Source organism: Bacillus rossius, chromosome 8 (genome assembly GCF_032445375.1).
Source record: "Bacillus rossius redtenbacheri isolate Brsri chromosome 8, Brsri_v3, whole genome shotgun sequence".
NCBI classification, from domain to species: Eukaryota; Metazoa; Arthropoda; class Insecta; order Phasmatodea; family Bacillidae; genus Bacillus; species Bacillus rossius.
In genome coordinates, this window is record NC_086336.1 from 39858772 (window position 1) to 39884840 (window position 26069).

General features: G+C 37.9%; 1 protein-coding gene and 1 long non-coding RNA gene across 2 annotated transcripts in view; one reads left to right on the plus strand and one right to left on the minus strand.

Moving 5' to 3' along the window:
* Positions 1-2342: 2342 nt before the first annotated feature.
* Positions 2343-26069, minus strand: part of LOC134534780 (protein nessun dorma) — a 33441-nt gene continuing 9714 nt past the window's right edge. The window contains exons 4-9 of the mRNA XM_063373359.1: positions 22655-22894; positions 20438-20575; positions 16418-16533; positions 12040-12380; positions 9326-9459; positions 2343-5453 (exon numbers count right to left, since the gene is read on the minus strand). Of these exons, the coding sequence (XP_063229429.1) occupies positions 5324-5453; positions 9326-9459; positions 12040-12380; positions 16418-16533; positions 20438-20575; positions 22655-22894 (1099 nt within the window). The 3' untranslated portion in view covers positions 2343-5323. The remainder of the gene's footprint in view (positions 5454-9325; positions 9460-12039; positions 12381-16417; positions 16534-20437; positions 20576-22654; positions 22895-26069) is intronic.
* Positions 10398-24693, plus strand: LOC134534782 (uncharacterized). The gene is made up of 2 exons (XR_010075539.1): positions 10398-17595; positions 22711-24693. It is a non-coding gene; the product is annotated as an uncharacterized LOC134534782 (long non-coding RNA).

Consider the following 26069-nt stretch of genomic DNA (forward strand, 5'->3'; position numbering starts at 1 on the left):
TCGTGAAAGCTAAGGCAGGGTTTACTGAAGAACTTGGATTAACGCTTTCAAAGCATCAAAAGGATGGCTAGGAAAGTTCATGCAATGTCATATCAACCATGCTAAAATTAATGGCGAAGCACGAAGTGTTGATACAAATTTTACGACTGGATTAATAGTGTGTAGCCAAAATTGAAAGAAAAGTACTTTCCAAGTGACATTTTTAATGCTGATGAAGCTGGAATTTTCTGTAAGTTGACACCCAATAAAACTTTGAAATTTAAAGGAGAAGGTATGGGAAGAAAACTCTCCAAAGAGCGTATCACAGTACTTGTAGCTCCTAATACAAATGGCACAGAAAAAAGGAAGCTGGTTTTACAAACTTCTAGTAAAATTTTAGCAATCAGTTGTCTCTACACTCTTAAAGTGTACGACAAAGCAGCATAGGAATCTCCAGTCAAAATATATCTCAATTACACTACAAGTCTGATCTGAGGAGGAACAGCATTTCATAATATTGTGTGCTGCTTGGCTACAGAAGGCCTAATCATATGCAGCCAAGTTTCAAAATCAGTTGTTGACAATCAAGTAAAATTTACAAATGACCCATATAACATTCTAAAATTGCGTAGAATGAAAACTTTACTTACTCTTTGCAGTAAGTAGTTTCGCAACCATTGCCTCTTCTTTATTTATCTTTAGGCTCGATATTCTCTCAATACAGTATATGCAGCACTAATCAACACAACTTCTTGGGCGACATTTCCGCGATACTAACTTACTGTGTGCGAGCAAATTGTTGTGGGAAATAGTTCCCGAAACGTTATGTAGAATACCTGCATCTTATTGCTCCTATTTGACCCCTAGTGAATCCAAAGCTTGAGACGTGTAAGTAACATGCATATGTTTCTGTGCTGTATGGGAAAGATTAAACTAAATACATATTCATGGAATTGTGAACCATTTCTTGAAAAAATGTGCTTTATATTAGAGTCAAAACTGTTATTTCTATTTTTTCCTACTATACCTACGGTCCTTTGTTCTCTGTTTCAAAGCAACTTAAAGGAAAACAAATGCAACAAAATGGTACCCAAGAGTACCAATTTAAATGATTGTTTGCAAATTATTATTTTTATGCTAGCTTACACTTTGTTCTCATCACGCTTCTTATTGGCAAATATTGTTCATGACGTCAGATGCAGGTGGTGCTGTCTGGCCTTAGAAATTCAAATTCGCCAGCCATGTTATTCTGTGGCTCTGGTCATGTCGGATCCACTTTGTGCGACTGTACCATTGCACCCCGGGACGGAGCCAATGATGACTTGAGCAGACAGATCCACTCTGCGTGACTGTACCATTGCAATTCCAGGACAGAGCCAGTGATGACTTGAGCAGACGGATCCACTCTGCGCGACTGTACCATTGCACCCTGGGACGGAGCCAATGATGACTTGAGCAGATGGATCCACTCTGCGTGACTGTACCATTGCAATTCCAGGACAGAGCCAGTGATGACTTGAGCAGACGGATCCACTCTGCGCGACTGTACCATTGCACCCCGGGACGGAGCCAGTGATGATTTGAGCAGACGGATCCACTCTGCGTGACTGTACCATTGCAATTCCGGGACAGAGCCAGTGATGACTTGAGCAGACGGATCCACTCTGCGCGACTGTACCATTGCACCCCGGGACGGAGCCAGTGATGATTTGAGCAGACGGATCCACTCTGCGTCACTGTACCATTGCACCCCGGGACGGAGCCAGTGATGACTTGAGCAGATGGATCCACTCTGCGTGACTGTACCATTGCAATTCCAGGACAGAGCCAGGGATGACTTGAGCAGACGGATCCACTCTGCGCGACTGTACCATTGCACCCCGGGACGGAGCCAGTGATGATTTGAGCAGACGGATCCACTCTGCGTGACTGTACCATTGCAATTCCGGGACAGAGCCAGTGATGACTTGAGCAGACGGATCCACTCTGCGCGACTGTACTATTGCACCCGGGGACGGAGCCAGTGATGACTTGAGCAGACGGATCCACTCTGCGCTACTGTACCATTGCACCCCGGGACGGAGCCAGTGATGATTTGAGCAGACGGATCCACTCTGCGTCACTGTACCATTGCACCCCGGGACGGAGCCAGTGATGACTTGAGCAGACGGATCCACTCTGCGCGACTGTACCATTGCACCCCGGGACGGAGCCAGTGATGATTTGAGCAGACGGATCCACTCTGCGCGACTGTACCATTGCACCCCGGGACGGAGCCAGTGATGATTTGAGCAGACGGATCCACTCTGCGTCACTGTACCATTGCACCCCGGGACGGAGCCAGTGATGACTTGAGCAGACGGATCCACTCTGCGCGACTGTACCATTGCACCCCGGGACGGAGCCAGTGATGACTTGAGCAGACGGATCCACTCTGCGTGACTGTACCATTGCACCCCGGGACGGAGACAGTGATGACTTGAGTGACGGGCTGCATATTTGATTGAAAGAAATGCCATAATTCTTGAAAGTGAACAACTGCCAACTATTTGCATACCCAGAAAAAGTATATATCGTAAATGTTTGACAAACAATATTCTAATTTTTCACCACGTAATCAGTTTTATACTTACTTTTCTGTTTACAAAGCAGTAAGGGATATGTTTTGTGAATTAAAAACATTTATTTACAATGAGTTTAGATTTAGTTAATACGTACTTTATTCTCTGCATGTAAGAAAGAATTTTAACATACCTAGGTACTAACAAAACAGCACACATAAAAACTTCATTGAAGTGTTCTTATATAAGTAAAAATGTACTGATTAAGATTTTAGTTGTAACATAAATTTCTTAACAAATGCTATAAAAAGTACAGTTTTTTTTTTATTTCGCAGATTAATTTCTTTGATTCTTGCAATGGGGAAGATATTTAAAACATTATTTTGAACATACACCATCACAATTTTACACTGTATATCACAGAGAAAACGAGAAAACCCGAAGAATGGACAAAGTATGAAAACACAAAAACACAAGCCAAAATCAGCCGGTGTCAAATGTCAAAAGCATAGACAGCACAGACGAACCCAGTGGGCTGACTACAATGCAACTGTTGGGTCTTAAGAAGCCTACTTTGTTCATTTGTTTTTTCGTGTTGTTCAGGCTATCTGTTTAGAATCATCGTTGGGTTCCTCTATGTATTTGTCACTGTACTGACCACGAGTGCTGTTTGTCTGTATTTACTGTTTCATTGTCACAACTGTCTCGTCATCAGCCCACTGGGTCTGTCTAAACTGTGATTTTGTTCCAACTCCTTCCACGGAATCCTCTTGAGCTGTTTATGCACATTTGACATCAGCTGATTTTAGTTTGTTTTTGTATGTGTTTGTGTATTCATCCTTTGTTTATTCTTCATGTTTTCCCATGAAACACAGTATAACTAACAATGGCATATGTCCAAAATTATATTTTAAATAAATTAGCAAATCACAGCATCTTAAAATTTATACACATTTACAATACCACACCGACTGAGAAAATTACAGTTTATTTTAAAATGTGAAGCTCAGTCTTTGTTCACAGCTATGCTGGTAAATTTTCTGAATCAAGGTGGCATATGACTTTTGCTGGGAAGAAATACAGACAGAATCAGTTCTGGCAACCCCAACCTAGAGCAACGGCACACCAAGGATTCAGAGGCATCAAAGCATTTCAATTAGAGAAGATGCATCACTAATATCACTAACACGAGATTTCTTCCACAACAAATTTGGTTTACATAAGTAAGTGGTCAACCGTGTGGTTCAAAATATTGTTGCTGTCATCAGTTTGTCAGCAAAACAATACAGAATACTTATTTACAATTAATTGGAGGACTTTAAGATGCTACAGTAATTTTATTTCGCTGCTAAAGAGAACGTGATTTGTTGATTTTGCAATCATTTTGTTAATTTTTTTTTAAATTTAAAACACGGCCTTAACATAAATTTGTTGTGGTTACTTACGATGAGGAAAAGGTTTAATGGGCGACTAAATTTTTGCCATCAGTAGTAATAATTTGTAAATTTTCTTGATTTTAGAGAGTAAATTGGGAAATTAGTGTTTTAGTTAGTTTCAATACACAGAACAGTTCACTATGTTGTAAACCAATGTAAACAACCAGTTATAAAGCTTGGCTTGAAAAGCCCAAGAAATTAACACCAGAGGTGTTGTTTAAACCAAACTAAAAGAAGAAAGAAATATTATATTGTTACGAACGTGAGCAAGGCCGGGACACGTGCAGGTGCAGAGCTGGCTGCGGCTGCCGCAACATGAGATGTACCGTGCGCGCCTGCAAGATAACAGGATTGTCGCTTTCCCCCCTCCTTCACCCCACTCCCCGCACGGCGCCCTGCCTTTGACACGTAACTGACACCGGACAGCTGAGGAGTTACGCGAGCCGCCGACATGTGTTTCGAGAGATTTCTGCCTTCGTGTCGGCGCGGAATGACGCGACTGGCCCCGGCCGTGCACGTGAGTTCTGGAAATTGCGGCTGATATATAAAACGAGGACGGCGGCCTTAAGAGTAGAGAGTTCAGAGAGAGAGTGGAGTCGTGAGTTTTCCCGCGGCGGAGTTTCCGGGCGTTAGTGTCGCGGGCGCGGCGGAGATCCAAGTGAAGTTCCGAGCGAGGTGTTGAGTGGGATCTCGGTGAAGGGGAAGTGCGACGGCGGCGGAGGAGTGCAGCGACGGAGACCCACGAGGGGTGCTGCGGCGAGAGTTGCACAAGAGGTGCGGCCCAGCGAGGTGTGCAGTGTGTAAAAACGAGTGACTGAGGAAGCAACATTTTTAAGTACAATTGATTAATTGGCATTTTTAGATTATTTGCTAGTAATGTAAATAGTGGCCATCAATAAAACTGTGTAGTGTAATAAAATCTTTAATTGGGCTATCCTCTACGAACCCCGCGATCGCAACATCAAAGGAACAGAATGTTATTTTTATTAAAAATTATTACACAAATACAATATATAATATAAAATGCTCTGATTTAAGAAAAATTTTTTAATATGTTATTGTTAATAATAATAATTGCAACTGACAAAAATGATCCATTCTAAAATTAGTTTTTTTTTTAATATAACAAAATAAATATATTTTTTCCCACTATATCACTAAGATTTGAATATCATTCCACAATAAAGTATTCTAAGCTTCATACACTTTGCATAAAACATGAATACTTAGCCACAGAGAGACTGGAATGAGTCCAAAAGGCGCAATCAATGTCTTCTGGATGGCACATGTTTGTTCAGCCGTTCAGCTGCAGAGCGCACTGGGAGGGCAGCGGGAGCGGCCCGCTGCCTATAGCTCGGTGAAGCTGCAGCCGGAGTCCAAGGAGTCGTACAGCATGCACGGAGGCTGCTGGTACAGCTGCACGTCTCCCCGGGTGCAATCGGAGATCACGCACTCCTCGAGCTTCACCGTGCTGAAGCTGGAACACGCACAGCGCACGACCGCTAGCTTCCAGGCACACGCACGAGGGCAAAACCCTTAAAACAGTCACAGATTTATATGATTTACCTCTAAGTAGTAGCAACAGGGTGTCCACAAAAATATATAATAAAATTCCCCTGACAATAAATTTAAAAATAGTTTTCCAATTTTTAAAATTTTTGAAAGAAATAAAGAAAATCAAGGTTCCACTATCCTTATATCTGGCCTAGTTTATTATTCAAATTCTAAAATTTGAATATTCACAGGCCTAATTAAAATTTGAAAATATTCATCCAAGTACACTATTGGTAAGGAATAGTGTAAGAGTAGGTGTCAAACTATGAGAATATTTATCCTAATATGTCACCAGTATGAAAAGGTGTAAGACACGCTTGTTGAATTTTGCACTGTTGTTGATTGGAGTCCAGTCGAAAGTTTATTCCAAAATGATCTCAATAGCTGGAATGCACAGTAGTTACAAACAAGGCTATGGCCACTACAAAAATGGCTCCTCCACTTTACCTTTTGATCAAGTCACAATTTAATACCCCACTTATTATTCCTAGATTAATCTCCATCAAATCCCAAGCTTGCAAAGTGGATTACATAATGACGTTCAATGAAAAACATAATCCCTTCACATAGGCGCATGTCGATCGTCATTGGTGGTCTGCAGTTCTCTACACCCCTGTGATGTGCACTCTGTCCAATGAATTACACCTTTGTGAACTATCACTATGGTGGCTGCGTCCTAATTAAAGATCATTGCTGAGAAAGATTGCCTAATGTTGAGCCACCTCTTGACACCTAACACCAAGTCTCTCAACCAACTCTATTAAACTGAAATAATCTCTTTCACTACGCACCATGGCAAGCCATCTCATGACACTCATCACCCACACGTCCATTAGTTAAATTCAAATCACACATTGTGATGCATCACGCTGTACCCAGTGGCATGTCCGCTCAGGATACCAGCCACCGACTTCCCAACAACCAATCAACGCAAACCTACGTGCCTCCACCTCCAGCCAATCAGAACACCACGGCTCTTACAGACCCTGCCTCACCGACTTCCCAACGACCAATCAACACAATCCTAGGTGCTTCCACCTCCAGCCAATCAGAGCACCACGGCTCTTACAGACCCTGCCTCACCGACTTCCCAACGACCAATCAACGCAATCCTAGGTGCTTCCACCTCCAGCCAATCAGAACACCACGGCTCTTACAGACCCTGCCTCACCGACTTCCCAACGACCAATCAACGCAATCCTAGGTGCTTCCACCTCCAGCCAATCAGAACTCCACGGCTCTTACAGACCCTGCCTCACCGACTTCCCAACGACCAAACAACTCAAACCTACATGCCTCCAACTCTAGCCAATCAGAACTCTGCGGCTCTCATCGACCTGCCTACCCGCAAACAGAATGGCAAATCACTAGGGCCGAGATTATACAGTGAATTGTTGTAAAACCAAAATAACACTAAAAATCATGTCACTACACAGCATAACATCGAAATGCAAGTTAATACACCATAATGCAAGTTATATCATGGAATTAAGCAGCATTTAAGCAAAACTTAATTCAAATCACAATCAAATTTGAGATTCAAGAAAGAAGAATTATTTCAATACAAAAATTGAACCAAAAAGCATAGATCAGAAGAATTAATTTTTTTTTATTGTGCATCTTTTATTGAATCACTTTTAAATAGGGGTGTGCGGGATCCCGACGCTTCGGGAAAAAAGTTGGGAAAATAGGCTTCCCGAAATGCCGGGCGGGAATTTTATTACTCAAGAATTTTTCGGGAAATTGTTTAAAAATTTACAAATGTTTACTAATCATGTGAAAATGTTTTCCATCAATTCAAACTGTTTTTACAACAATATTTTTTATGGATTCGTACATTTTTGAAAGGTTTCTGTATTATTTAAACGCAAAACATCTTTTAAACGTATGACGATCGTAGCGACAGCTGTGGTGTGCAGTGAATTATAATTGTTTACACATATCTAACTGGAATATAAAAAACGTACATGAGTACCTTAAATATTGTATGCGTTCATAAATATATTTCTTCAAGGGTACAAATTTGCAAGATACGTGAATAGTCAGTTATATAACGTTATTGCCATCACCATTGAATATTTAACCTAAAACCACTGTGTGTCCTTAGACACAAACAAAACACATGCGCAATCCAACCTTTTCGCCAAAGATATAAGAAATACTAGACTTGCGTTACATAACGAAGCGTAACCATTCTCATTACTTGATATCGGTGGCGATGTAGAGAACTGTATTGGCACTTTGAAAAATATGAAATCACGTAGTTTTACACCACTGCTCACGAGTATCTAAACATCTATGATTTTGCTTTGGGAGAAAAAAATAGTTGTTTACTGTTTAGTTTGGCGGGCTTTGTCGGCTGACGTTACGTTATTAAGGCTTGTGCAAAGTATTTGTTCCTATTTTCGATGCCGTTGTATATTAAAACAAACTAGCAGCCTACAAATAATGGAGGTCGCAACCGATCAGCTTGTTACTTGTAAACCTAAAAGTGTTTGGAAGTATTTTGAACGTCTGACAGACAGTAAATCCCTGGCAAAGTGTGTCTCATGTGAAAAATTTTTGAGATGCGAGCATGGTAGCACGTCTGGATTACTAAGACATCTCAATAAACATCCCTCTATATAAAAAGAATTTGAGGATGCTAAAAAATATGAAGTCGCCGCTGAAAAAAGGGCAAGTGAAGCAGACAAAAGAAATAGCAGCAAAAAAACAACTAACTTTGCAAGAAACGTTTAAATGGCCGTCTTCTCATCTTAGAAATAAAAATTTGCTTTTTTTTTAATTTTCCCGATCCCGTCCCGTTTCCCGTGGGAATAATTTATTTTTCCCAAAAATTTCCCGCAGTACAAAAACCTATTCCTGCACCACGAATGCTCACCATTTTATTTTTACTGTTCTGAATTAATTACAAATTATTTTATGGTAACAAAAAACAGCATACAAATACACTATTTTGGTGGAGTTGAAGTATTATAAAACAGGGTATTCATCAAAATAAAAACAATGACACTGTAATCTTCTATTTTAAAAACAAAATTGGACCAAGAAAACTATAAAATGTCTGCACATACTATTATTATCATCTGGTTACAATACAATTATTAACTTACATTCTTATAACTCTTCAGTTATCGATGCTTAGGTAATATATTTACAGCTCATTACTTTATTTAGTTATATTGCGGGCCTAGTTTGAAAATGCTAGCTTCTCTCACGAAGCAAATTGGGGAGAAGGAAAAGGAAACCTTGCGATGGCTCCCGTCCGTTAAAACGTTACTCTCGGGGACTCTGATAAATGCTGCCACCCTACAGTACATCAATTGCAAGAACTGCTGGAACACCGACCACAAGGTGTGTTCCTTATCCAAACTCAGCTGGCCATCGGAGGGGGAGGTTGCACACAGATGATTACGTTACTAAAACGGCAACTAATGGGATAACGCACTGTGCCTGTCACACACTTTAAGACATTTTTTAATGAATCATTACTCCTGCTGTATCATTTTCACCATATTAACTCTAAATGCTTTAATACTGTTTTAAAGAAAACCATATTTCACTGCACGTTGAGTTCAACTGACAGTTTCCTGTTAATTTTAGCCATAAAGCACCAAAGTGTGTCATCATGCTTGGAACATATGTATGACACACAGACATGAAAACACATGCACAAAAACAAGCACAAACACCTGGCTTATGCAACTTGGGAGCCAGAAGGAAAGAAATAATTACAAATAACAAATAAACTTAAACAAATGTAGGTACTATGTCAGTAAACCAAATATTCATTACCTCTCTAGAAGACTTTGAGTCCCATATTGAGATGTAGCACCCTCGTTCAATTTAGTTGTTTCAATCTTGATGCCACAGTCTTTACAGCCGCCTACAGATGTTTTCTCTAGCATCACATTTGCATTTTCACTCATCTGCAAGAAGAATTACACAAGCTACAAGAGGCAACTCAGATTTTGGTACAGCTACTACGAGGCAGCTAAAGCTACAGCCAAAATGCTAAGATGGATAAATCAAGGTCCACAATTAAGTCATTTATTTTTACTGATGTTTAAACATGTGTTTACCAACTGCCTAAAATCCATGTATTAAAATATGTTAGCACATATAAAAAAAACTGTATTTTCGTGTTCCGAATAATATTATGAAATGTTATAATATTTTCTGAAGTCAGCTGATGATACCTTTGCATGAAATTAAAACCAACCTTTATCTGAAACACATTTATTGACTTATTAATACTGCTTTTAAAGAGATAACTCAAATGTTAAATATGAGTCTATCATGCATTAGAATTTAGGATCCAAATAAATATACAGTAGAACCCCTGTCATACACTTTTCAATGGAGGGCACAAAAATGGTGTATGATGCGGGAAAGTGTATGAAAAGGGAATGGCAATAATAAAAAAAATTTTTTTAATCTAGCATACCAGCACAATGTCAGATTAAACTTAAATACATAATTTGTAAATAATTGCATTATATTAATGAAAGATATGAATTCATCATTATATATACATATAATAAAAACACCATAAATGTAAAATACACTCCATAATCAAGTAAAGCAGTCCTTTCTTGGAGGGGGGGGAAAAGTCACCAAGCCTAAATTAGAAATAAAAAAAATTAGGCTATTGTAAAAAAAATTCAGAAATTTTTGCTTGTTTGTTTCATTTTACATCAACTTTATACAACATAACATTTTTCAATAATATTTTTAATTGAGAAACGTAAAATACAAAACAATCCGATCGTAAGAAAACAATAACAAACGGGTATATTAAGTTCAAAGATTAAGGACTACACAAAATATGAGATCCGTTCCTTGGTAAAGTGCGTGCACCATTTTCATAATCATTGCTAGTTTGCGCCACTAGTCTCGCTTGGTGCTGGCCATAGATGCTACTAGCGAAGTGCACAGTCTTCCTGATACTATCCATATCTATGGTGCGATAAAGTTATTTTCTTACGTTTGCAAAGGTAAACAATGAACGTTTTTCAAAATAAAAGCATTAAAATGTATTTTATCAGGAGGAATATAACAAAAAAATTTGTGAATTTAGGACTTTTCCGCTTCGTAAAAACGTATGAAACGGGAAATTATTTATTTTATAAGTGTATGTTCCGGGAAAGTAAACCATTGTAAATATAGTACTTTCAGCGGGACCAAAATTAATCGGCGTATGACACGGGAAAATGTATGAAACGGGAACGTATCATCGAGGTTCTACTGTATATAGTAGTGGTGCACCGATGCGGATACCGATGAATCGTAATCGGCGATTATGGGAACTTACCGATTAATCGTAATCGGCGATTATCTTAACGATTACTTTGCCGATTATTTACGTCCCGGCGTAATTACGTAGGTTTTTACCGTGTAATATTTTGTTACACATTTTAGGACGAAATACGGTAATATTTGTATATATTACAAAATTCATCTAACTGCGTCATATCATAATTACAGATATTTCGTTAAATCTCATTGCCTCAAACAATAAAAAATGCATTTTTCTTACACGTTTATTTACGTTTCGTCTTTTGTTTAGTGGCCTTGTACATTACGTATAGCCAGAGAAGTAAAATAGATGGCACGCAATCAAAATACCACAAACAGTTGCAGTGGATTCTATGACAATCGATCTTTTCCAGTCGTAGTAGCGTTTCAAAATCGTGGTCCCGATACCTTCTAGTTTTTATCACTGCGTTTTACAAACTCATTATGGGCTTCTTTGGTAAAATTATCCGTTTGTTATTTGTATGTGACGTGAAAAGTGAAAAAGTATTTATAATTTTATATATTCAGTCAACATAAATAAAATCACATGTGCTAGAATTGGTTTTTAGTCATTTTTATATAATTATAGTGAGATGGCGAGTAGGGAGAAAAAAAGTGAAGTGTTGAAACATTTTTCTATAAACTCAAGTGAACAAAATAAAGCAGCATGTTTACATTGTTAAATGGTAATTTCTTGATGCAACCTTATGTGATAGTCGATAATAATGCTAGTTTTCCGCAACAAAATCTTACCCATTGTAAATTACAATTATTAGACTGTAGTTCAAGTTGTTTACAATAACAAATATTTAAAAAAGAATTTAATTTAATTTCCCCTTTCAATGACTTAATAGTGTATTTTATATATTTTTATACTGTTATTATAACTGTAGTCTCAATTTTACCTAATCTTGTTATTAAATTCACATGGGAATAAAAAATTTTGTGTGCATTATTACACTTAAAAAAATTTCTTCATTATAATCGGTAACTGAATCGGTATCTGCCGATTATTGCTCTCATAATCAGTAATCGAATCGGTAATCGGTAAAGTCATATCGGTGCACCACTAATATATAGTATATTTCACTGTGTCTAATGCAACTATAAACAGGTGTGAAGATCGACAAAGAAGTGAAACATTACGAAGCATCAAAATTGAAAGCACAAAGCAACAACCATCATATTCGCGGAAAGGTGACACCGCTTACCAAGATGCCCACGTGACAGTCGCTGATGGAGCACGCCTCGAGACAGACGGTGGCGCCGGCTCTGGCGGAGATGGCCGTGCCGAAGGAGACGAACTCGCACAGCGAGGCCCGCAGGCAGCCCCCCTCCAGCACCACGACTCCCTCCCCGCTGCCGTCGGGGCCCGCGCCCACCACGCGGCAGTCGCGCAGCCGGAGAGAGCCGGCGCTCACGGCCAGCGCCATCTGCACCGCGCCCGCGTCCAGGGTGAGGCCTTCCAGGGACACCTCCCGGGACAACGCCCGCAGCAGGCAGCTGCTGCTGCTCAGCGACGCGAGAGTGGTCGCCCCGCGCCCGCCCAGGCCTGGAACATCACCCACGTCTCCGAACAAACATCCCCCACTACGGCCGAGTGCTGTTACTGCATTCCCCACACGCTGTCTGAGGAATGTGGACCACACACATCATCGCCACAGTGCACTTTCAGAATGTTTCTTTCTTCGAGAAGTACTTGTGCTAATGTCCAGTGTCAACTTGCGCTCTCTACCACATCCATGGACAAAGAAATGGCGGCATTAGACGTGAAACTTCAAAAAAATACATGGTACTCAACACCATGTCTACTAAATGTGCAGCTGGGAAAAGGCTTGAGTGTGTTTGTCATAGTGTTTCCAGCAGGTTGTGTTTATGAGGATCAGCTGTGTTGTAAAGACGTTTCGTCTCAAAAACACACTAACACTACTGTAAACGTCTATACAAATTTTTAGAATTTTAACGAATAATTGTAATTTTTAAACACTCTGTTGTTTCCAGCGTAACGAAAACTGCAGCACTGTAGCGTCGTTTCACAAACTCTTGCCCAAGAGTAAGATTGGCAAGCTCTACGTACCCACTCCCCCCATCGATCACCCCACTCCTAAGCAATGCACTTTTTGTTATGCTCGCATTAGCCTGAACTCACACTACCAGCTATTTCACTTCAAAAGAATCAGCCACCGGGACTGAGTTATGTCAATACATTTGAGGCACACTTGGACATAAAAAATGGGAATGAATGAATCGAGAGGTATCGTTGTATCGAGAAACAACATCATTATTCAATTTATGGAGTAGTTCACAACTGGCTACAGTTATAAGATAAGTATTTTAAAGAGTGTGTGTACTCCATTTTGATAAAATACTCAAGTAAATGAACAATAACATTTCGTTACCTTACCTGGGAATTCAAAACAGAACACCACCTGTACAACTACGTATTTACTCGCATATAGGTCGCCATCGCATATAGGTCACACCCATAATTTGAGGTCTTGAATTTGGTATTTAAGATTCCCCCCATATAGGTAGCACTGGTAATTTAATGACGCAAACGGCCGGCGCACCGTGTACAAGAGAGTTAACGGGTACTGTAAAACATGCTACTACGAGAGCTGATAATGGCGTGATAAATTGTTGTAACAACAAGTACTCGTAATAACCGAATATAGAAAATTGAAGTCAAGTTAGATACCTGACTTCTTAAAATGTCTTAATTGTAGACTATAACTCGAAAACAGTGCTTTGTATTGAAAAAATGCACAGAATAAAAGTTGTAGTAAATTTAATAACGAATAAAAAAGGCCTGTTATGATTTTTTATATCTACAGCGGTTTTCGTTTTAAACGTGCGATACAGATAACACACAGATAAGATAGTGGCTGGGGAAACCATTGCTTCTCCCCTTCCCTTTTTCTACTTGTTTTCCATCCAAGTGCGACATCGCCCTTTGTTTACCATTTTTTTTTGTGTTTACTGCATGAACATTTTCAACAGTTATTTTTCCCCTTCTTCGAAGATGCCATTTAAATCTTTCATTACCTTTGTTGCCTTTAATTTTTTTTGTGTGTTTATTTCTTGTTATGAAAATTCGCTTGGTTAATTAACTACATGTACATTGTAAATAAATTGGCCTATACCTTTATAAACTTCTTTTTCGCATTTTAAAGCAAAATACGTATTGCAAAAAAAATTCCTCAAAATTTTTTCTTCACATATAGATCGCACTTCATTCACCCCCCCCCCCCCCCCCCTTCCCAAATCTGGTAAAATTGCTGCGACCTATATGCGAGTAAATACGGTAATTTAAAGTATAAACTTATGAATACTTATGCTTATGTAATTTTTTAACATTAATTATATATATTAGTTCTACATGCAAATATCCTTAAGAAGACTATTACTTTGCTACCATCCACATACAACCTCATTACGAAGTACATCACTTCAAAAGAGTTCTCACTTTTAGTATTTATTTTTAAGTACACCTGCCCCTCGAAGTAATGCCCTAATATGTTCCAGGAAAACAAAGCACTAATAAAAATAATTTGTTTTCTAATTAGGTTGACAAAAATTTTACTCGAGACACTACTCCTGTTAAAATCAATTAACAGTACCCATATACATCTAAATACATTTGAACAACATTTAAACAAATGTTGAGTAACATTTTGAGATTAAAAAAATTTAAAACTAAATCAAAAAATTCAGACCGCAATGTTTACATAATAGGTTGGACATAACATTCCTAAGAACTATCAACATTTTTGAGTTACATAATTATGTAGATGTATTTCAATTCTAACAAGTTTTAAAAAATTATAAACTAAACAGTATAAATATAATTTAACCTGTTAACATAAATTGCGACACTGTTGTTTACTAAATATGGGTCTGCCATGATTTGCAGCTAGCGCATCCCAGTAAGCGCAAGGTAAACTAGCCCTGAAAGCTTCTGGCATCTCTCTCCAGAGCTGCTGCTGACATACAGGATGGCATAATATGAACGTAGGCTAAAAACTCTGGTCGTCATCGGAGATGAACCAGCAATGAAGGAAGCAAGTAGCTATTAAGGAAAGAGCAAAATATTGTTTGTCGATTCGTCACATTACAGTAGAACCCTGTTATAATGAATCTGAAGGGAGTAGTTTATATGTTCACTATAGAGGGGAAACTTTATATCTGGGAAAACTTTTATATTGGCAATACATACGCAAAAGCATAATCTTTACTACACATAGGCCTAAGCCAAGAAAAGAACGAATGAAAATACTCAAAGCAACAGTTTTATGAGCAAATGCAGATATTGTTTTAATTACACTACACGTACAAACTTTCTATTAATGGTTCTTCGACATCGGCGTATTTTCCTTTTTTCAGGCGTTTAATACTCTGTGACGTATTCGCAGCTTGAGAAAGATTGTTCAGCTTGTTTAATATTGTACTTAATGTGGATGTTGCAATTCCCAGTTCCTTTGATATTAACACGTTCGGGACAGTGGGGTTGGAGTCTACCTTTTTAATAATGTCCAGTTTATCTCGCACAGATAATGCCTTACGTTTTTTAACGCGTTTTTCACCCTTTTTTATGTACGTATTTCTTATTGAAGCACATTTGCAGCTTAATAACACAAAATTCTTTTTACCGTCAAAAGTAAATAAACGAAAATTAACGAGTCTGGCGCATCAAAGATCACTACGTATCATTTAGTATCGCAGTTGCTAAAGCTGGAACGAAAATTTCTTACTTTCTATGGAAAAATTTAGTCCACAGAGTTCTATCTAGTGGTAGTCTTACGAACCTTACTCGATCAAAATGTCCGAAACGTGAACGATAAAAATGAGACGTAAAAATATTGAATTTGCTGCTATAATGTACATACGTATTTGTGTGGCGGTAATTTATGTTTAATTTTGATAAAATATTAAATGTACACGCGTTCGCCCATTCTTTAACTATGCAGGGAAAATTATTTATTTTCACCAAACTGAGCACCATTTCTGGCTACACGTAGCCTACCGAGGCCACTCGATTACAACTTGTTTATAATATGAACAGTGGACAATCGAGTAGCATATTGCGGAGAAAAAAGTTAATGTAATCCAGAATAGACGTTTTGTGAAAATACTTGTAATTATATGAAAATATTTGAGATAAATGTGCATTATGTCGGCAAAATTTGTTCGTGGTACACGGGAAATAGTATCAACATTGACAAAAAATGTGCGCTATATCCAATAAATTAATACATAACCTCACATCATTTTGCCGGGACCGAGACGGAAATTCACAATAAACGGGAATTCATTATAGGCGGGTTCACTATAAACGGGTTCTACTGTATTAATTCATTTCAGTGTATTTAATACTACACAAGTGTTGTTGCCATTGTGCGCACAGAGAAATAAAAATTCACGTAAAAGAAAAAAGTGTTAGATAGAATCCATGACTGCACTATTTCAAATCATGTCGTAATTCATTCGGGTATTTACTTTAAAACCGCACAGATGGAACAGTGTTACTTTCATTATTGAGAATGTTGTAAATAGAGATGTCACACTACGTATTGAAATAAGATCCGTTACCTTTTATGAGAGCAGCCTCCACATTGTCAGACTTAATGTGATGAATCCCTGGGAACAAGAATATCTGCTGACCACAAGTAACATGGTTGAGGGCTTCCTGCAGGGATGGTAGCATCCTGGAAATAAAAACACACACATACATTAGGAGCACGTAATTAAGAACACTAATGGTCTGTCTTGATGCCAAAAATTCTTTACTGTCTACAGTTATCAATCGTAGAAAAAATATTAAATTAAATACTGATTGTGGGTCCTGATTATTTGGTACCTCTCATTCTAATAATGCAAGAACTGAAACTAGGAAGAACCAAATTTCAGAACTATTTAAGTAATTTTAAGCACCATATCTAATTGAAGATTAGACAATCTGAAACTAAAATTAGATACAATCCGGCTTCACATAACACATCTCTGGATAAAACATTACTATTTTAGGTGATAACCTCAGGCATCCCCAAATAAGTTATACATCAATTATGGACTCAATTTCCACTGTATTTCAAAAGTGTAGTGGTAACAATATTTCCATGCTTCAGTGTTTTTAAATATACAATTTCTTAAATAATTGTTTACACATACTTACAGTATTTAAATACATAAATATGGTTTGCTAGTACATAAATTACGTAGGTGTTGTGCTGTTGACTTGAGTAGTATGATGTTTTGTTATTGTGTGCACGAGGGCGGGAGAGCTGGTGTAATGGCGGAGGTTCAGTACCAGGCAGGTTGTGGTTACCTTGTCTGATATTTCTGAATATAACAGTAAGCATTATTAAAACCATGTTCAACTACACTTAACACACTTAAGGTAGTGAGAAACTAAGTGCATTCACATAAACTCCATCAAAATTGGTAAAACAACCAACCCATAACTCTACATTTTAAGAGGCCGTGTCAGTAAATGTTTATTTCCAATATTCTGCTCTAGAAGTTCTCTCTTTTAACAGTGAGATTTAGTGGCTTTTTCAACCGAAGGAACTGTAGCCGCAGCGCGTGATAAAGCTACTATATATACCCTTATCACAGGATTAGTGGGAAGGTTGACAGCTCGAGTTTACTCGACGAAAAATGTATCTGGTTCCTCGACAATCTGAGAGGATGACAATCTGACCGGCGGCTCACTAGGAAATTGCGGATGCAGGGATTCAGAATCAAGAAACCTCACTTATACAACTATGGTATGAGTTGAATCTAAAAATTTTAATACTTTAAACGTATCGGAATACAATTAATCTTCAAACATGTGGTAATTATTCTTTATCTGGATGTAATAGTCCGTGATAAATAATGTTAGTTGACATTAAAAAGTATACGAAATTCATCATGTAACGTTTTAAAAGGATAATAACATAAATGCATATGCTTAGATATTGCATATGCATCACACACAATCTAAATACAATCTCACTTAAGTCAGACTACCTAATTTTTTACAATGCACCATCATACAGTTTAACAGAGGTAGGTGAACCTCTTATCGACGTTGTTTCAAAGAATTTAAATTTACAAATATTATACTATTTATCTTAATACGATATGTAGCCTACCTTTATGAATACGAACTTACAAAAAAATTATTGAATTTATCACATTACACTTTAACATTACACAAGACTAAAACACTAACAAAACTTAATTTTATACATTGCTGTAGCATATTAGAAGACGAAATAACTCACAAGACTAACATTAAGAGGGCTGCATTACAAATTTACTTTACAGAGAAGAAAATATCCTTTCAAGATATTTCATTACCTCATTCATTACATAATACTGCCGTTGATGTGATCGTAGATATAAAGTATTTAAAAAATATATTCCATTATGTTTATGTAAATATTTTGAAAACGTTATTGCTTAAAGATGCTCATTATTTAAATAATAACGAATCTTTTACTTTTATGTACTGAACAAACAAAATACTTATAAGTTAATAAGAATAAGCTTAGTTGAGTAACATCTTCAATTTGTATTGAATTCAATGTACATATCGAAAATCATGTACAATGAATGCAACAGATTGAATTCAATAAATATTTGATCTTGTGAAACGGCCATAATATTGATGTAGATTAGGGACCGGAAAAATTTGCGGTTTCGACGGCCTTCAGGATAGACTGCACATTCCCCTGTACACTCGGGCAAATAATGGCAGTTCATTTGCTGCTGACTTGTTAGTCGTCTCAGCTTGTTTGTCTGTGATTCGATCCTTCTTTGGTTGGTGTTTTATAATTGGTTGAGATTCGTCCAGATGAACAGTAAGCCAATAGCAAAATCATCTAAAAGGTATATGTATTTGACTTCTAGCCTATCGCCGAATGAATCCGCGAATTTTTCCGGTCTCTATTAATTATAGATGCTCACATGCATCGTGAGAGTCCGTATAAAGCCTATTACAATTCTATAAGTATACATTAAAATGCTTTTAAAATATACATGTGTAATATAATTAAAACTTGTTTAAGATCATCACAAAAAAAATGAAAATCCTTCAACAGTAAGTGATGTTTTATAAGATTTTAACAAAACACACTTACAATAAGAGAATACTAATCATACCACATAATTCAACACAAAATATACATTCCAGTAGGCGCTACGTAAAAACAACTTCTATTTTTATGCTGATAACTCTGCATTGTTTTATATATATCATTATTTCTAACTTTTAATATTCTCTACACATTAACTGAAATTACTTATTTACAGTCTTAGCTAATGTTGGTCTGTACCACATACAGTTCGTACGATATCTCTACGCAAAACACATACAGTTCATTATTAGTAATATCAATTATATTTCATGAACATAATGAAATTAGTATAGGCCCTAGGTTGTTCACTGTTAATTGAGTACTTCTGAAGTATTTTCATTGTGAGTTAACATACATACCAAATGCCATTCTTCCATTAAAGTTACAAAGAAGACAACAAGATAATATAAATATGTATGTAGTACCATATTTTAAACCCCTATTAAATGAATAATAACTCAATCTCTATTCTGGACTATTAAGTAATAATTTTTATTAATGTTATTTATAACTTAAATAAAATGACAACTAACAAATTAGTAAAAAAATATAATTACGTGCGATATAGTGTGACATTTGTACTTGGACGGCAAACGAATATAATAAAATGTCTATGACAATGTTAACTTTACTCATTATTATGGAAAGAAACAAAATGGGCAGATAAGCATATTCTACGCTGACATTTAAAAATGCTCAATTTAAAATGAACATTCCAAGAAAATTTATTTTATATCACCACAAAAAATCAAACTGCGGCGTCATTTTCCCGATGACAAACAAAAAAGTTGTATGGTCGCGAATAATACATTCGTATGGCGTCACATCAGCGGAATATTCCCTTGGCATAAATGTGTGAATTCTGTGGCACTAATGGAGAAGTAAACCTTCGCTCGAACACAAAAACAAATGAACGAACAGCTTTTTTTTTTTTTGATAAGATGTGTAATCGGAGACCCCTGGGGTGGTTGAAGAGTGTCAGGTCGGTCGCCAGACCAGATAGTAAAAGCTCAGGGGCTGAGGATAGAAAAGGCATATCTCCAAATTATTAAGTATAAATGTTGTCAAGTAATAGTTAAAGACTTGATTACACCCAGGTTTTTAAACCCATCATGATCATGAAGACACTGATCGGAAGGTAATGTGCAATACATTTCAATGGCGTTTTCAGTTTTTGCTAAATAATTATAAATATAAGCAAAATTTCAATGTATCTGGACAAATCAAAATATTGATAATATTATTTTCATCACAGAAATAATATATGATATGATAAATAAATTTGAAAAAAGCGGTTATGTTAAATGTATTGTATACTTTCAGTAGGCAAAATTTCCGGCCCCTACCTCTTATAGACTTTGAGAAAAACTGCCTTTTAAAATAACATTAATATAGATAGGAGCGCAAATTTGTGACACGGCCTCTTAAGGTTGTTTTAAGGTACTTGGAAGAAAAAGAAACCATCTCTCAAGTTAAAATTGCGTACTTGATGGGTGTTGATGGCTTGATGAGAGACTTCACAACGGCGATCTGCCCGACTATCTCGTCAGCTGTGGCGACCTCGCAGACACACAACACTTCACCTGCGTGTATCTGCTTTTGCTGCTTCTTGATAATGAAAGTCCTGGAAATAAAATCAGGAATGTAAGAAACTACATACATGAAGTGAAAAAAGTATGAAAGAGCACCCACTAAAAAAGGTTGAGCGACTAATTATTGTGAAATGCAGAGAGACCATACAGTAGAACCTTGTTATAATATTCCTGCTTATAATGTCATATTTTCAAAAGCCAAACATTTTCCCCATAAGGATTGTGTATTTATTTCCTGCATATAACATTTCATGAACATTTCATTTCCTGCTTATAATGTTTGCTTTAAAATTTTTTTAATAAATGTAAAAAAAAGTTTTTAAAACCTAACAATCCCAACAATTATCTCATCTGTGAAATTAAAAATGTTAAAAGGTTTACTTTATATTTTACGAGCATTTTTAATTACAATCACTGCTGTACCAAAGATGTAGATTCGAATATGATTGCACGGAAAAAGAAACTGAAAATGTGCCAAAGCACTACCGCTACATGTTGGTGCTGGCTAACATTGTGTATTCACTATATCGAAGGTACACAACGTTCACATTTACGGGTCTGTTGGCACTCTAGTCTTGAAGGACAAAAAAATTTACAAATCCTTCTATTCCTTCCCATTCTAGTGTGTTTTCAGATGTACCTACGTAGTTCTACAATATTTGTGTTTGCCAACTATTCTGCAACGACAAGAATAAAAAATTTGTGTTTTCTATTGCTGATAAAAAAGAGTTTGAATTATTTCATCATCATTGTCGCGATTCATGAATGGTTGTTTTTACGGAAAAGTGGCAGTGTGTTTTTAAAGACAAATAAAATAGAAGCTAGAAATACTATAATTTTGTAAAATTGTTGGCTTAGTTAAGCAAATGCAAGCATCAAGTGTATCCATCAGTTTTTTTTAAATTTAAATTAGTTTATATAGCTTAATGGGTCAATTGATTAAAAGTTTAAACATAGGTAAGTGCTAAATTGATATTTTTTGCTTATGTTTTTTTATGCTCCCTTGAAAAACATTATAACATGGTTCTACTGTGTATGTACATAAAAAGCTAAGATATTTAGTGCTGAACAAGATACCAGTAATGAGACAAATTTTAGTAAATATGACTAAGTTAGGTTTTACGCAGTACATTAAAGCTTATAACAAAGAGACCAGCTGCACCCAGTTTCAATCTGAGGGGGGCTAATGTCTGCAGAACCTTGGCAGTAGCAGGGCTAGGCTTTGTGAGGCCCTAAGACCTTCACTTTGGAGAGGAGCCCCACAGGGTTATGAAATAGTCCTCAGAGATTACTTGAAAAACAAACTAATTAAAACAATGACTCAAGCCAACCGAGAACTTAAATTTTGATAACTGGTTTAACTAATTTACTTTAAAGTTTTATCATTCTACTCAAAATTATAAAATTAAAAGGTGTCTCCAAATTTAACATGACAATTCACACAAAAGGCGCGTCTGTAATAGAAGTTAGGTGCAACTCCCAGTTAAATGGACAGTCCGAAATTTTCAAATAAAATAGCCTATTAAAACGGCTATCTCAACACATATATCTGACATCTTGAAAAGTGTCATTATCAAAACTAGGGTGCCGATTTTTTTTTTTTTTTTTAAATCCATAGAAGTTTGTTTAGTTCCGGGAGGAGAAAAAAAAAGGGGGGGTGGGGGGAAGGGGCAATCACACTCTTCCATAGGACCAGCACCATAATGGGTTTACCAAGATTTTAGTGGAATCCAATACATATCGTCACCTGATTGGCAAGAGGACGAATGTTACAAAATCTTAATTTTACAGGAGGAACAAAAAAACTGTTAAAATATTAACAAATACAATATAGGCAATAAAAGACACATCGGAATAAAAAAACACCAGTTTACTTTTTATGTAGGTAGTCCCTTTGCCAAGATGCGTATTGAATTTTAAAGAATTTTACCAACATAAAACCAAAAATCGTAAAAAAATATATAACATTCGCCCTTTTGCCAATCAGGTGACGATATGTTTACCAACATGAAGGAATCCTTCCGCAGAAAAATAAAAAAAATAACCGACGCTTCCACACTCAGGTTGTTCGGAGATAGGGAGAGAGACGGCCCATCACGTCGGGACCACACCTGAGGACGGGGCTCTCGAGCCGCTCCACCTCGCCCTTGGTCTGCTCCTGCCTCAGGTGCAGCTCCACCAGGGCCTGCACCCGGCCGTGGTCCTGGTCCGCCTCCTCCTCCGCCGCCCCGTCCTCCCCCAGGGACTCCTCCAGGGACCGGATCCTGCGGTGGACGTCCTTGCCTTCCTGCAGCAGCGCCCGCACGTACACCGCCGTGGAGCGCAGCCCGTCCGCCACCAGGTCGTAGTACCTGCGGCCAGGGCTCCCCGCTCTTACCGTCGCCGAGATCACCGTCGTCTACGTCCACTGACGATTGAAGGGGTAATTGTTAAAAAAGAAAAAGAAATTTTTTATCTTGGTTGAATAGCCACGTTGTCGTTGCCCATTGTGTTACATATTTTTGTATAGATGTCTATGACTGTTGTGTATTCTTGCTGTGCAATCGTTTGTTACTTTAATATAAAACATATTAAAGTAGATTTTCTCAGTTTTATTCACTAAGAAACCCTAACTTTAATAGTAGGTGGATGAAGGTGTTATGTTACATTGAAAAAATTGCACCAAGTCCAGGGATGAAGGTGTTAAGATGCATTCCATGTAATGGTAAACACTCCCTTCCCTCTAACTTCAAAAATAACATAGTTACGAGTTGATGAAGGTGCTATGTACACATAAGCAAGCAGCAAACAAATTATTTTCGGAGCCTTTTTCTCAAAACAATAGCTTTGTAACATAACACCTTCATCCACTTGCCCCTTCAATTGTTTTTGAAAATAATTGACTTTTTTCAGATTTTCCGAAAAAAGTAACCAAATACAGCCTCCAATATTCTCACAGCTAACCTGGTATTATATATCCAAAAAAACTAAAATTCAAACACCATTTTAAAGCATGTATAACTGAACGACACCATCTGTAAAAAAAAAAAATTTGTTTACAGTCTGTGTGATGGCAGACTGGAATATGAAATTTTCCCTTCTGGCGAACTGCCATGGCTTTTCTACAATTTCAAATTAATTCCCTGATCAATTCCCACTTCCCTGATTTTGCCAAAAATTTTTTTGAATACGCCACAGTCTGCACATTCTGGCCTTCAGTTAAGCATGTTCTATAACCCGCGTTCTATAACCTCCCTGGGTTTAAGATTTTTCCCCGTAGATTACAGTGTACTAGCGGTCACATGTCATCTTTGAACAAATGTGTACTCACAGTGCACAGCCACAGAACAGCTTATTACAACTTGTTTTTTAACATCATTGTACTGCAAATTAATTTTCTTTCTGTATATCGATGTTCAATAATCCGGCTCGCAAGGTACAGACTGTGCCGGAATAAAAAGCTCTTACTGTACTTATCAAAAACATTTCAACAAATTGACGTCGTCCGGGCCTGCGGCCCCTTTGGGCCCGATATGCCACCGCCCAAACACCACCATCTGTTCAAACCTCCCGCTCGTGTGTGCGTGTGTTGCTAGCCCGGCAAGAGGGCGCTTAGATGCAGTGCGCCGCACCCCTAATATACATTAATAAATATTGTAATCCTTTTTCTTTTTGCCCCGAAATAGTGTCACGACGGCTATGTATGTGTCTTTTATTTAACTAATTCATGATGTTTTGTTATTTAATAAGTGCAAGCACGAACAAGGACGCTCCCTAGCGGGCAACGGAGGAACTAGCATGCAACTCATTTAAACCATTTTTATTCATATAAGTAATTATTACAGACGGTCTGGACATTGAAGTAATTTACTCATTTTTGTAAACAGATTTATGTATTTTTTAATAGTAACCCGGGGCACGCCACAGCTAAGTTGTAACGGTAATTGTGTTCGGCGCGAAGGGGCGCCATGTTGCCTCCCGCAAGCCATGAGCTCATCCCAGTCTCTTTCTCCAGCTGGCCGAGGGCGGACGTGTCTGTACCTTGAGGCGACCACGTGCGTGGTCCGCCTCCTCAGCTAATCTGATTCGTGCCTCGGGCGTTTATAGCTGTATCAACGGAGGATCGTGTAAAGACGTGTACCGTGAGTAAAATAAAAACCAATTAACTGAGTTACGTGTTTTGTGTTCGGGGGGCCACGTGGGTCCTTAACCTGGTCAGCGGCGTGTGGGACGCTCTAAGAGCCCACTGCGACAATTAGGAGCGTGCCCGACGCTGAGAGCGGGCTTAGTTAGGGACAGGAGCTGCGTAAAACATCAGGAGGGCTAATATCTCGCCGCACACGGGCCACGTAACGCCCTGAGTTACGGCTCTTTCACACGGAGAGCCGTGCGGCTCGCACTCGCAAGCAGGAGCTTTTTCCGCTCCTACCTTCCACTCTTTCACACGGAGAGCCTTTTTGGCTAGGGCGCTAGCCATTGCGTAGTCGCAAGTAAGCATTGGAATGGATCGTACAAGTGCCGTGGCCATGTATCTTCTTTACCGTAGGCGACGTCTTCGACGACAAAAACGCCGATGTACCAAAACGTATTGGGTACATCCTATTAATCAAAGGCGCGATGAAACAGGTGTTTTTGCCACGCTTTATCAAGAACTTCGACGAGATGGCAACAAGTTTTACAACTACTTTCGAATGTCATTGGCCTCATTTGATGAGCTCCTTGGGAAGATCAATAGTAGTATCCAGCTCGAAAATACTAACATGAGGAACTGCATTCAGCCTGAACTGAGGCTGGCTGCAACATTAAGGTAAGTAAATCGCACTGTCTAAACAGAAAATTTATGTAAACCATGGCCACCAACTTCTACACAAACTAAAATTCAATTTAATTGAACTAAAAAATCTTGAGAGAGAATAATTATAATAAACTCATATGTTCTTTAATTTGCAGCATTCTTTATTGCGAATAAATTTAGCAATATATATATTAAGCTTAAATAATGCACACTGAAACCTCAAAGTTTGTATATAAGTAATACAAAAGTTATTTCTAAAAATAATAATTAAAAAATTGAAAAATTTAAGGTATTGAAAAAAGAATATAGACAATGAAAGAATAATTAGGTAGGCAACACATACTAATTGAAACAAGACAATTGCACTATCGTCCCATATCCTGTGGAAATGGAGTCTGTGTTGGAGACGTGGTTGTGGTATTGCTTGGGCTGGGAGAGGGCACACATGAGGTGGGCATTATATGCGAGTAGTTGTAGCAACTATGATTGGATTGCTGAGGAGTGCTTGGTTGTCCCCATGCAAAAGGCTGATTTGTCTGGTTTGGATCGATAACAAATGTAACAGCGGAGTGAGGTGGATTATTCCTTGCAGATTTTATTTTCTGAATCAAATTCAGTGCACCAGCTTGGGATTCGAGTACCTCATCATCAGTGAAGGTTTCAAGTGTTGGCACTAGTCCTTGCATGAAACAAATGTGTCTGTTTGGGGTTTCGAGTAAATGCAGCATTTTCTGCTCAAATTCGTCAGGGTG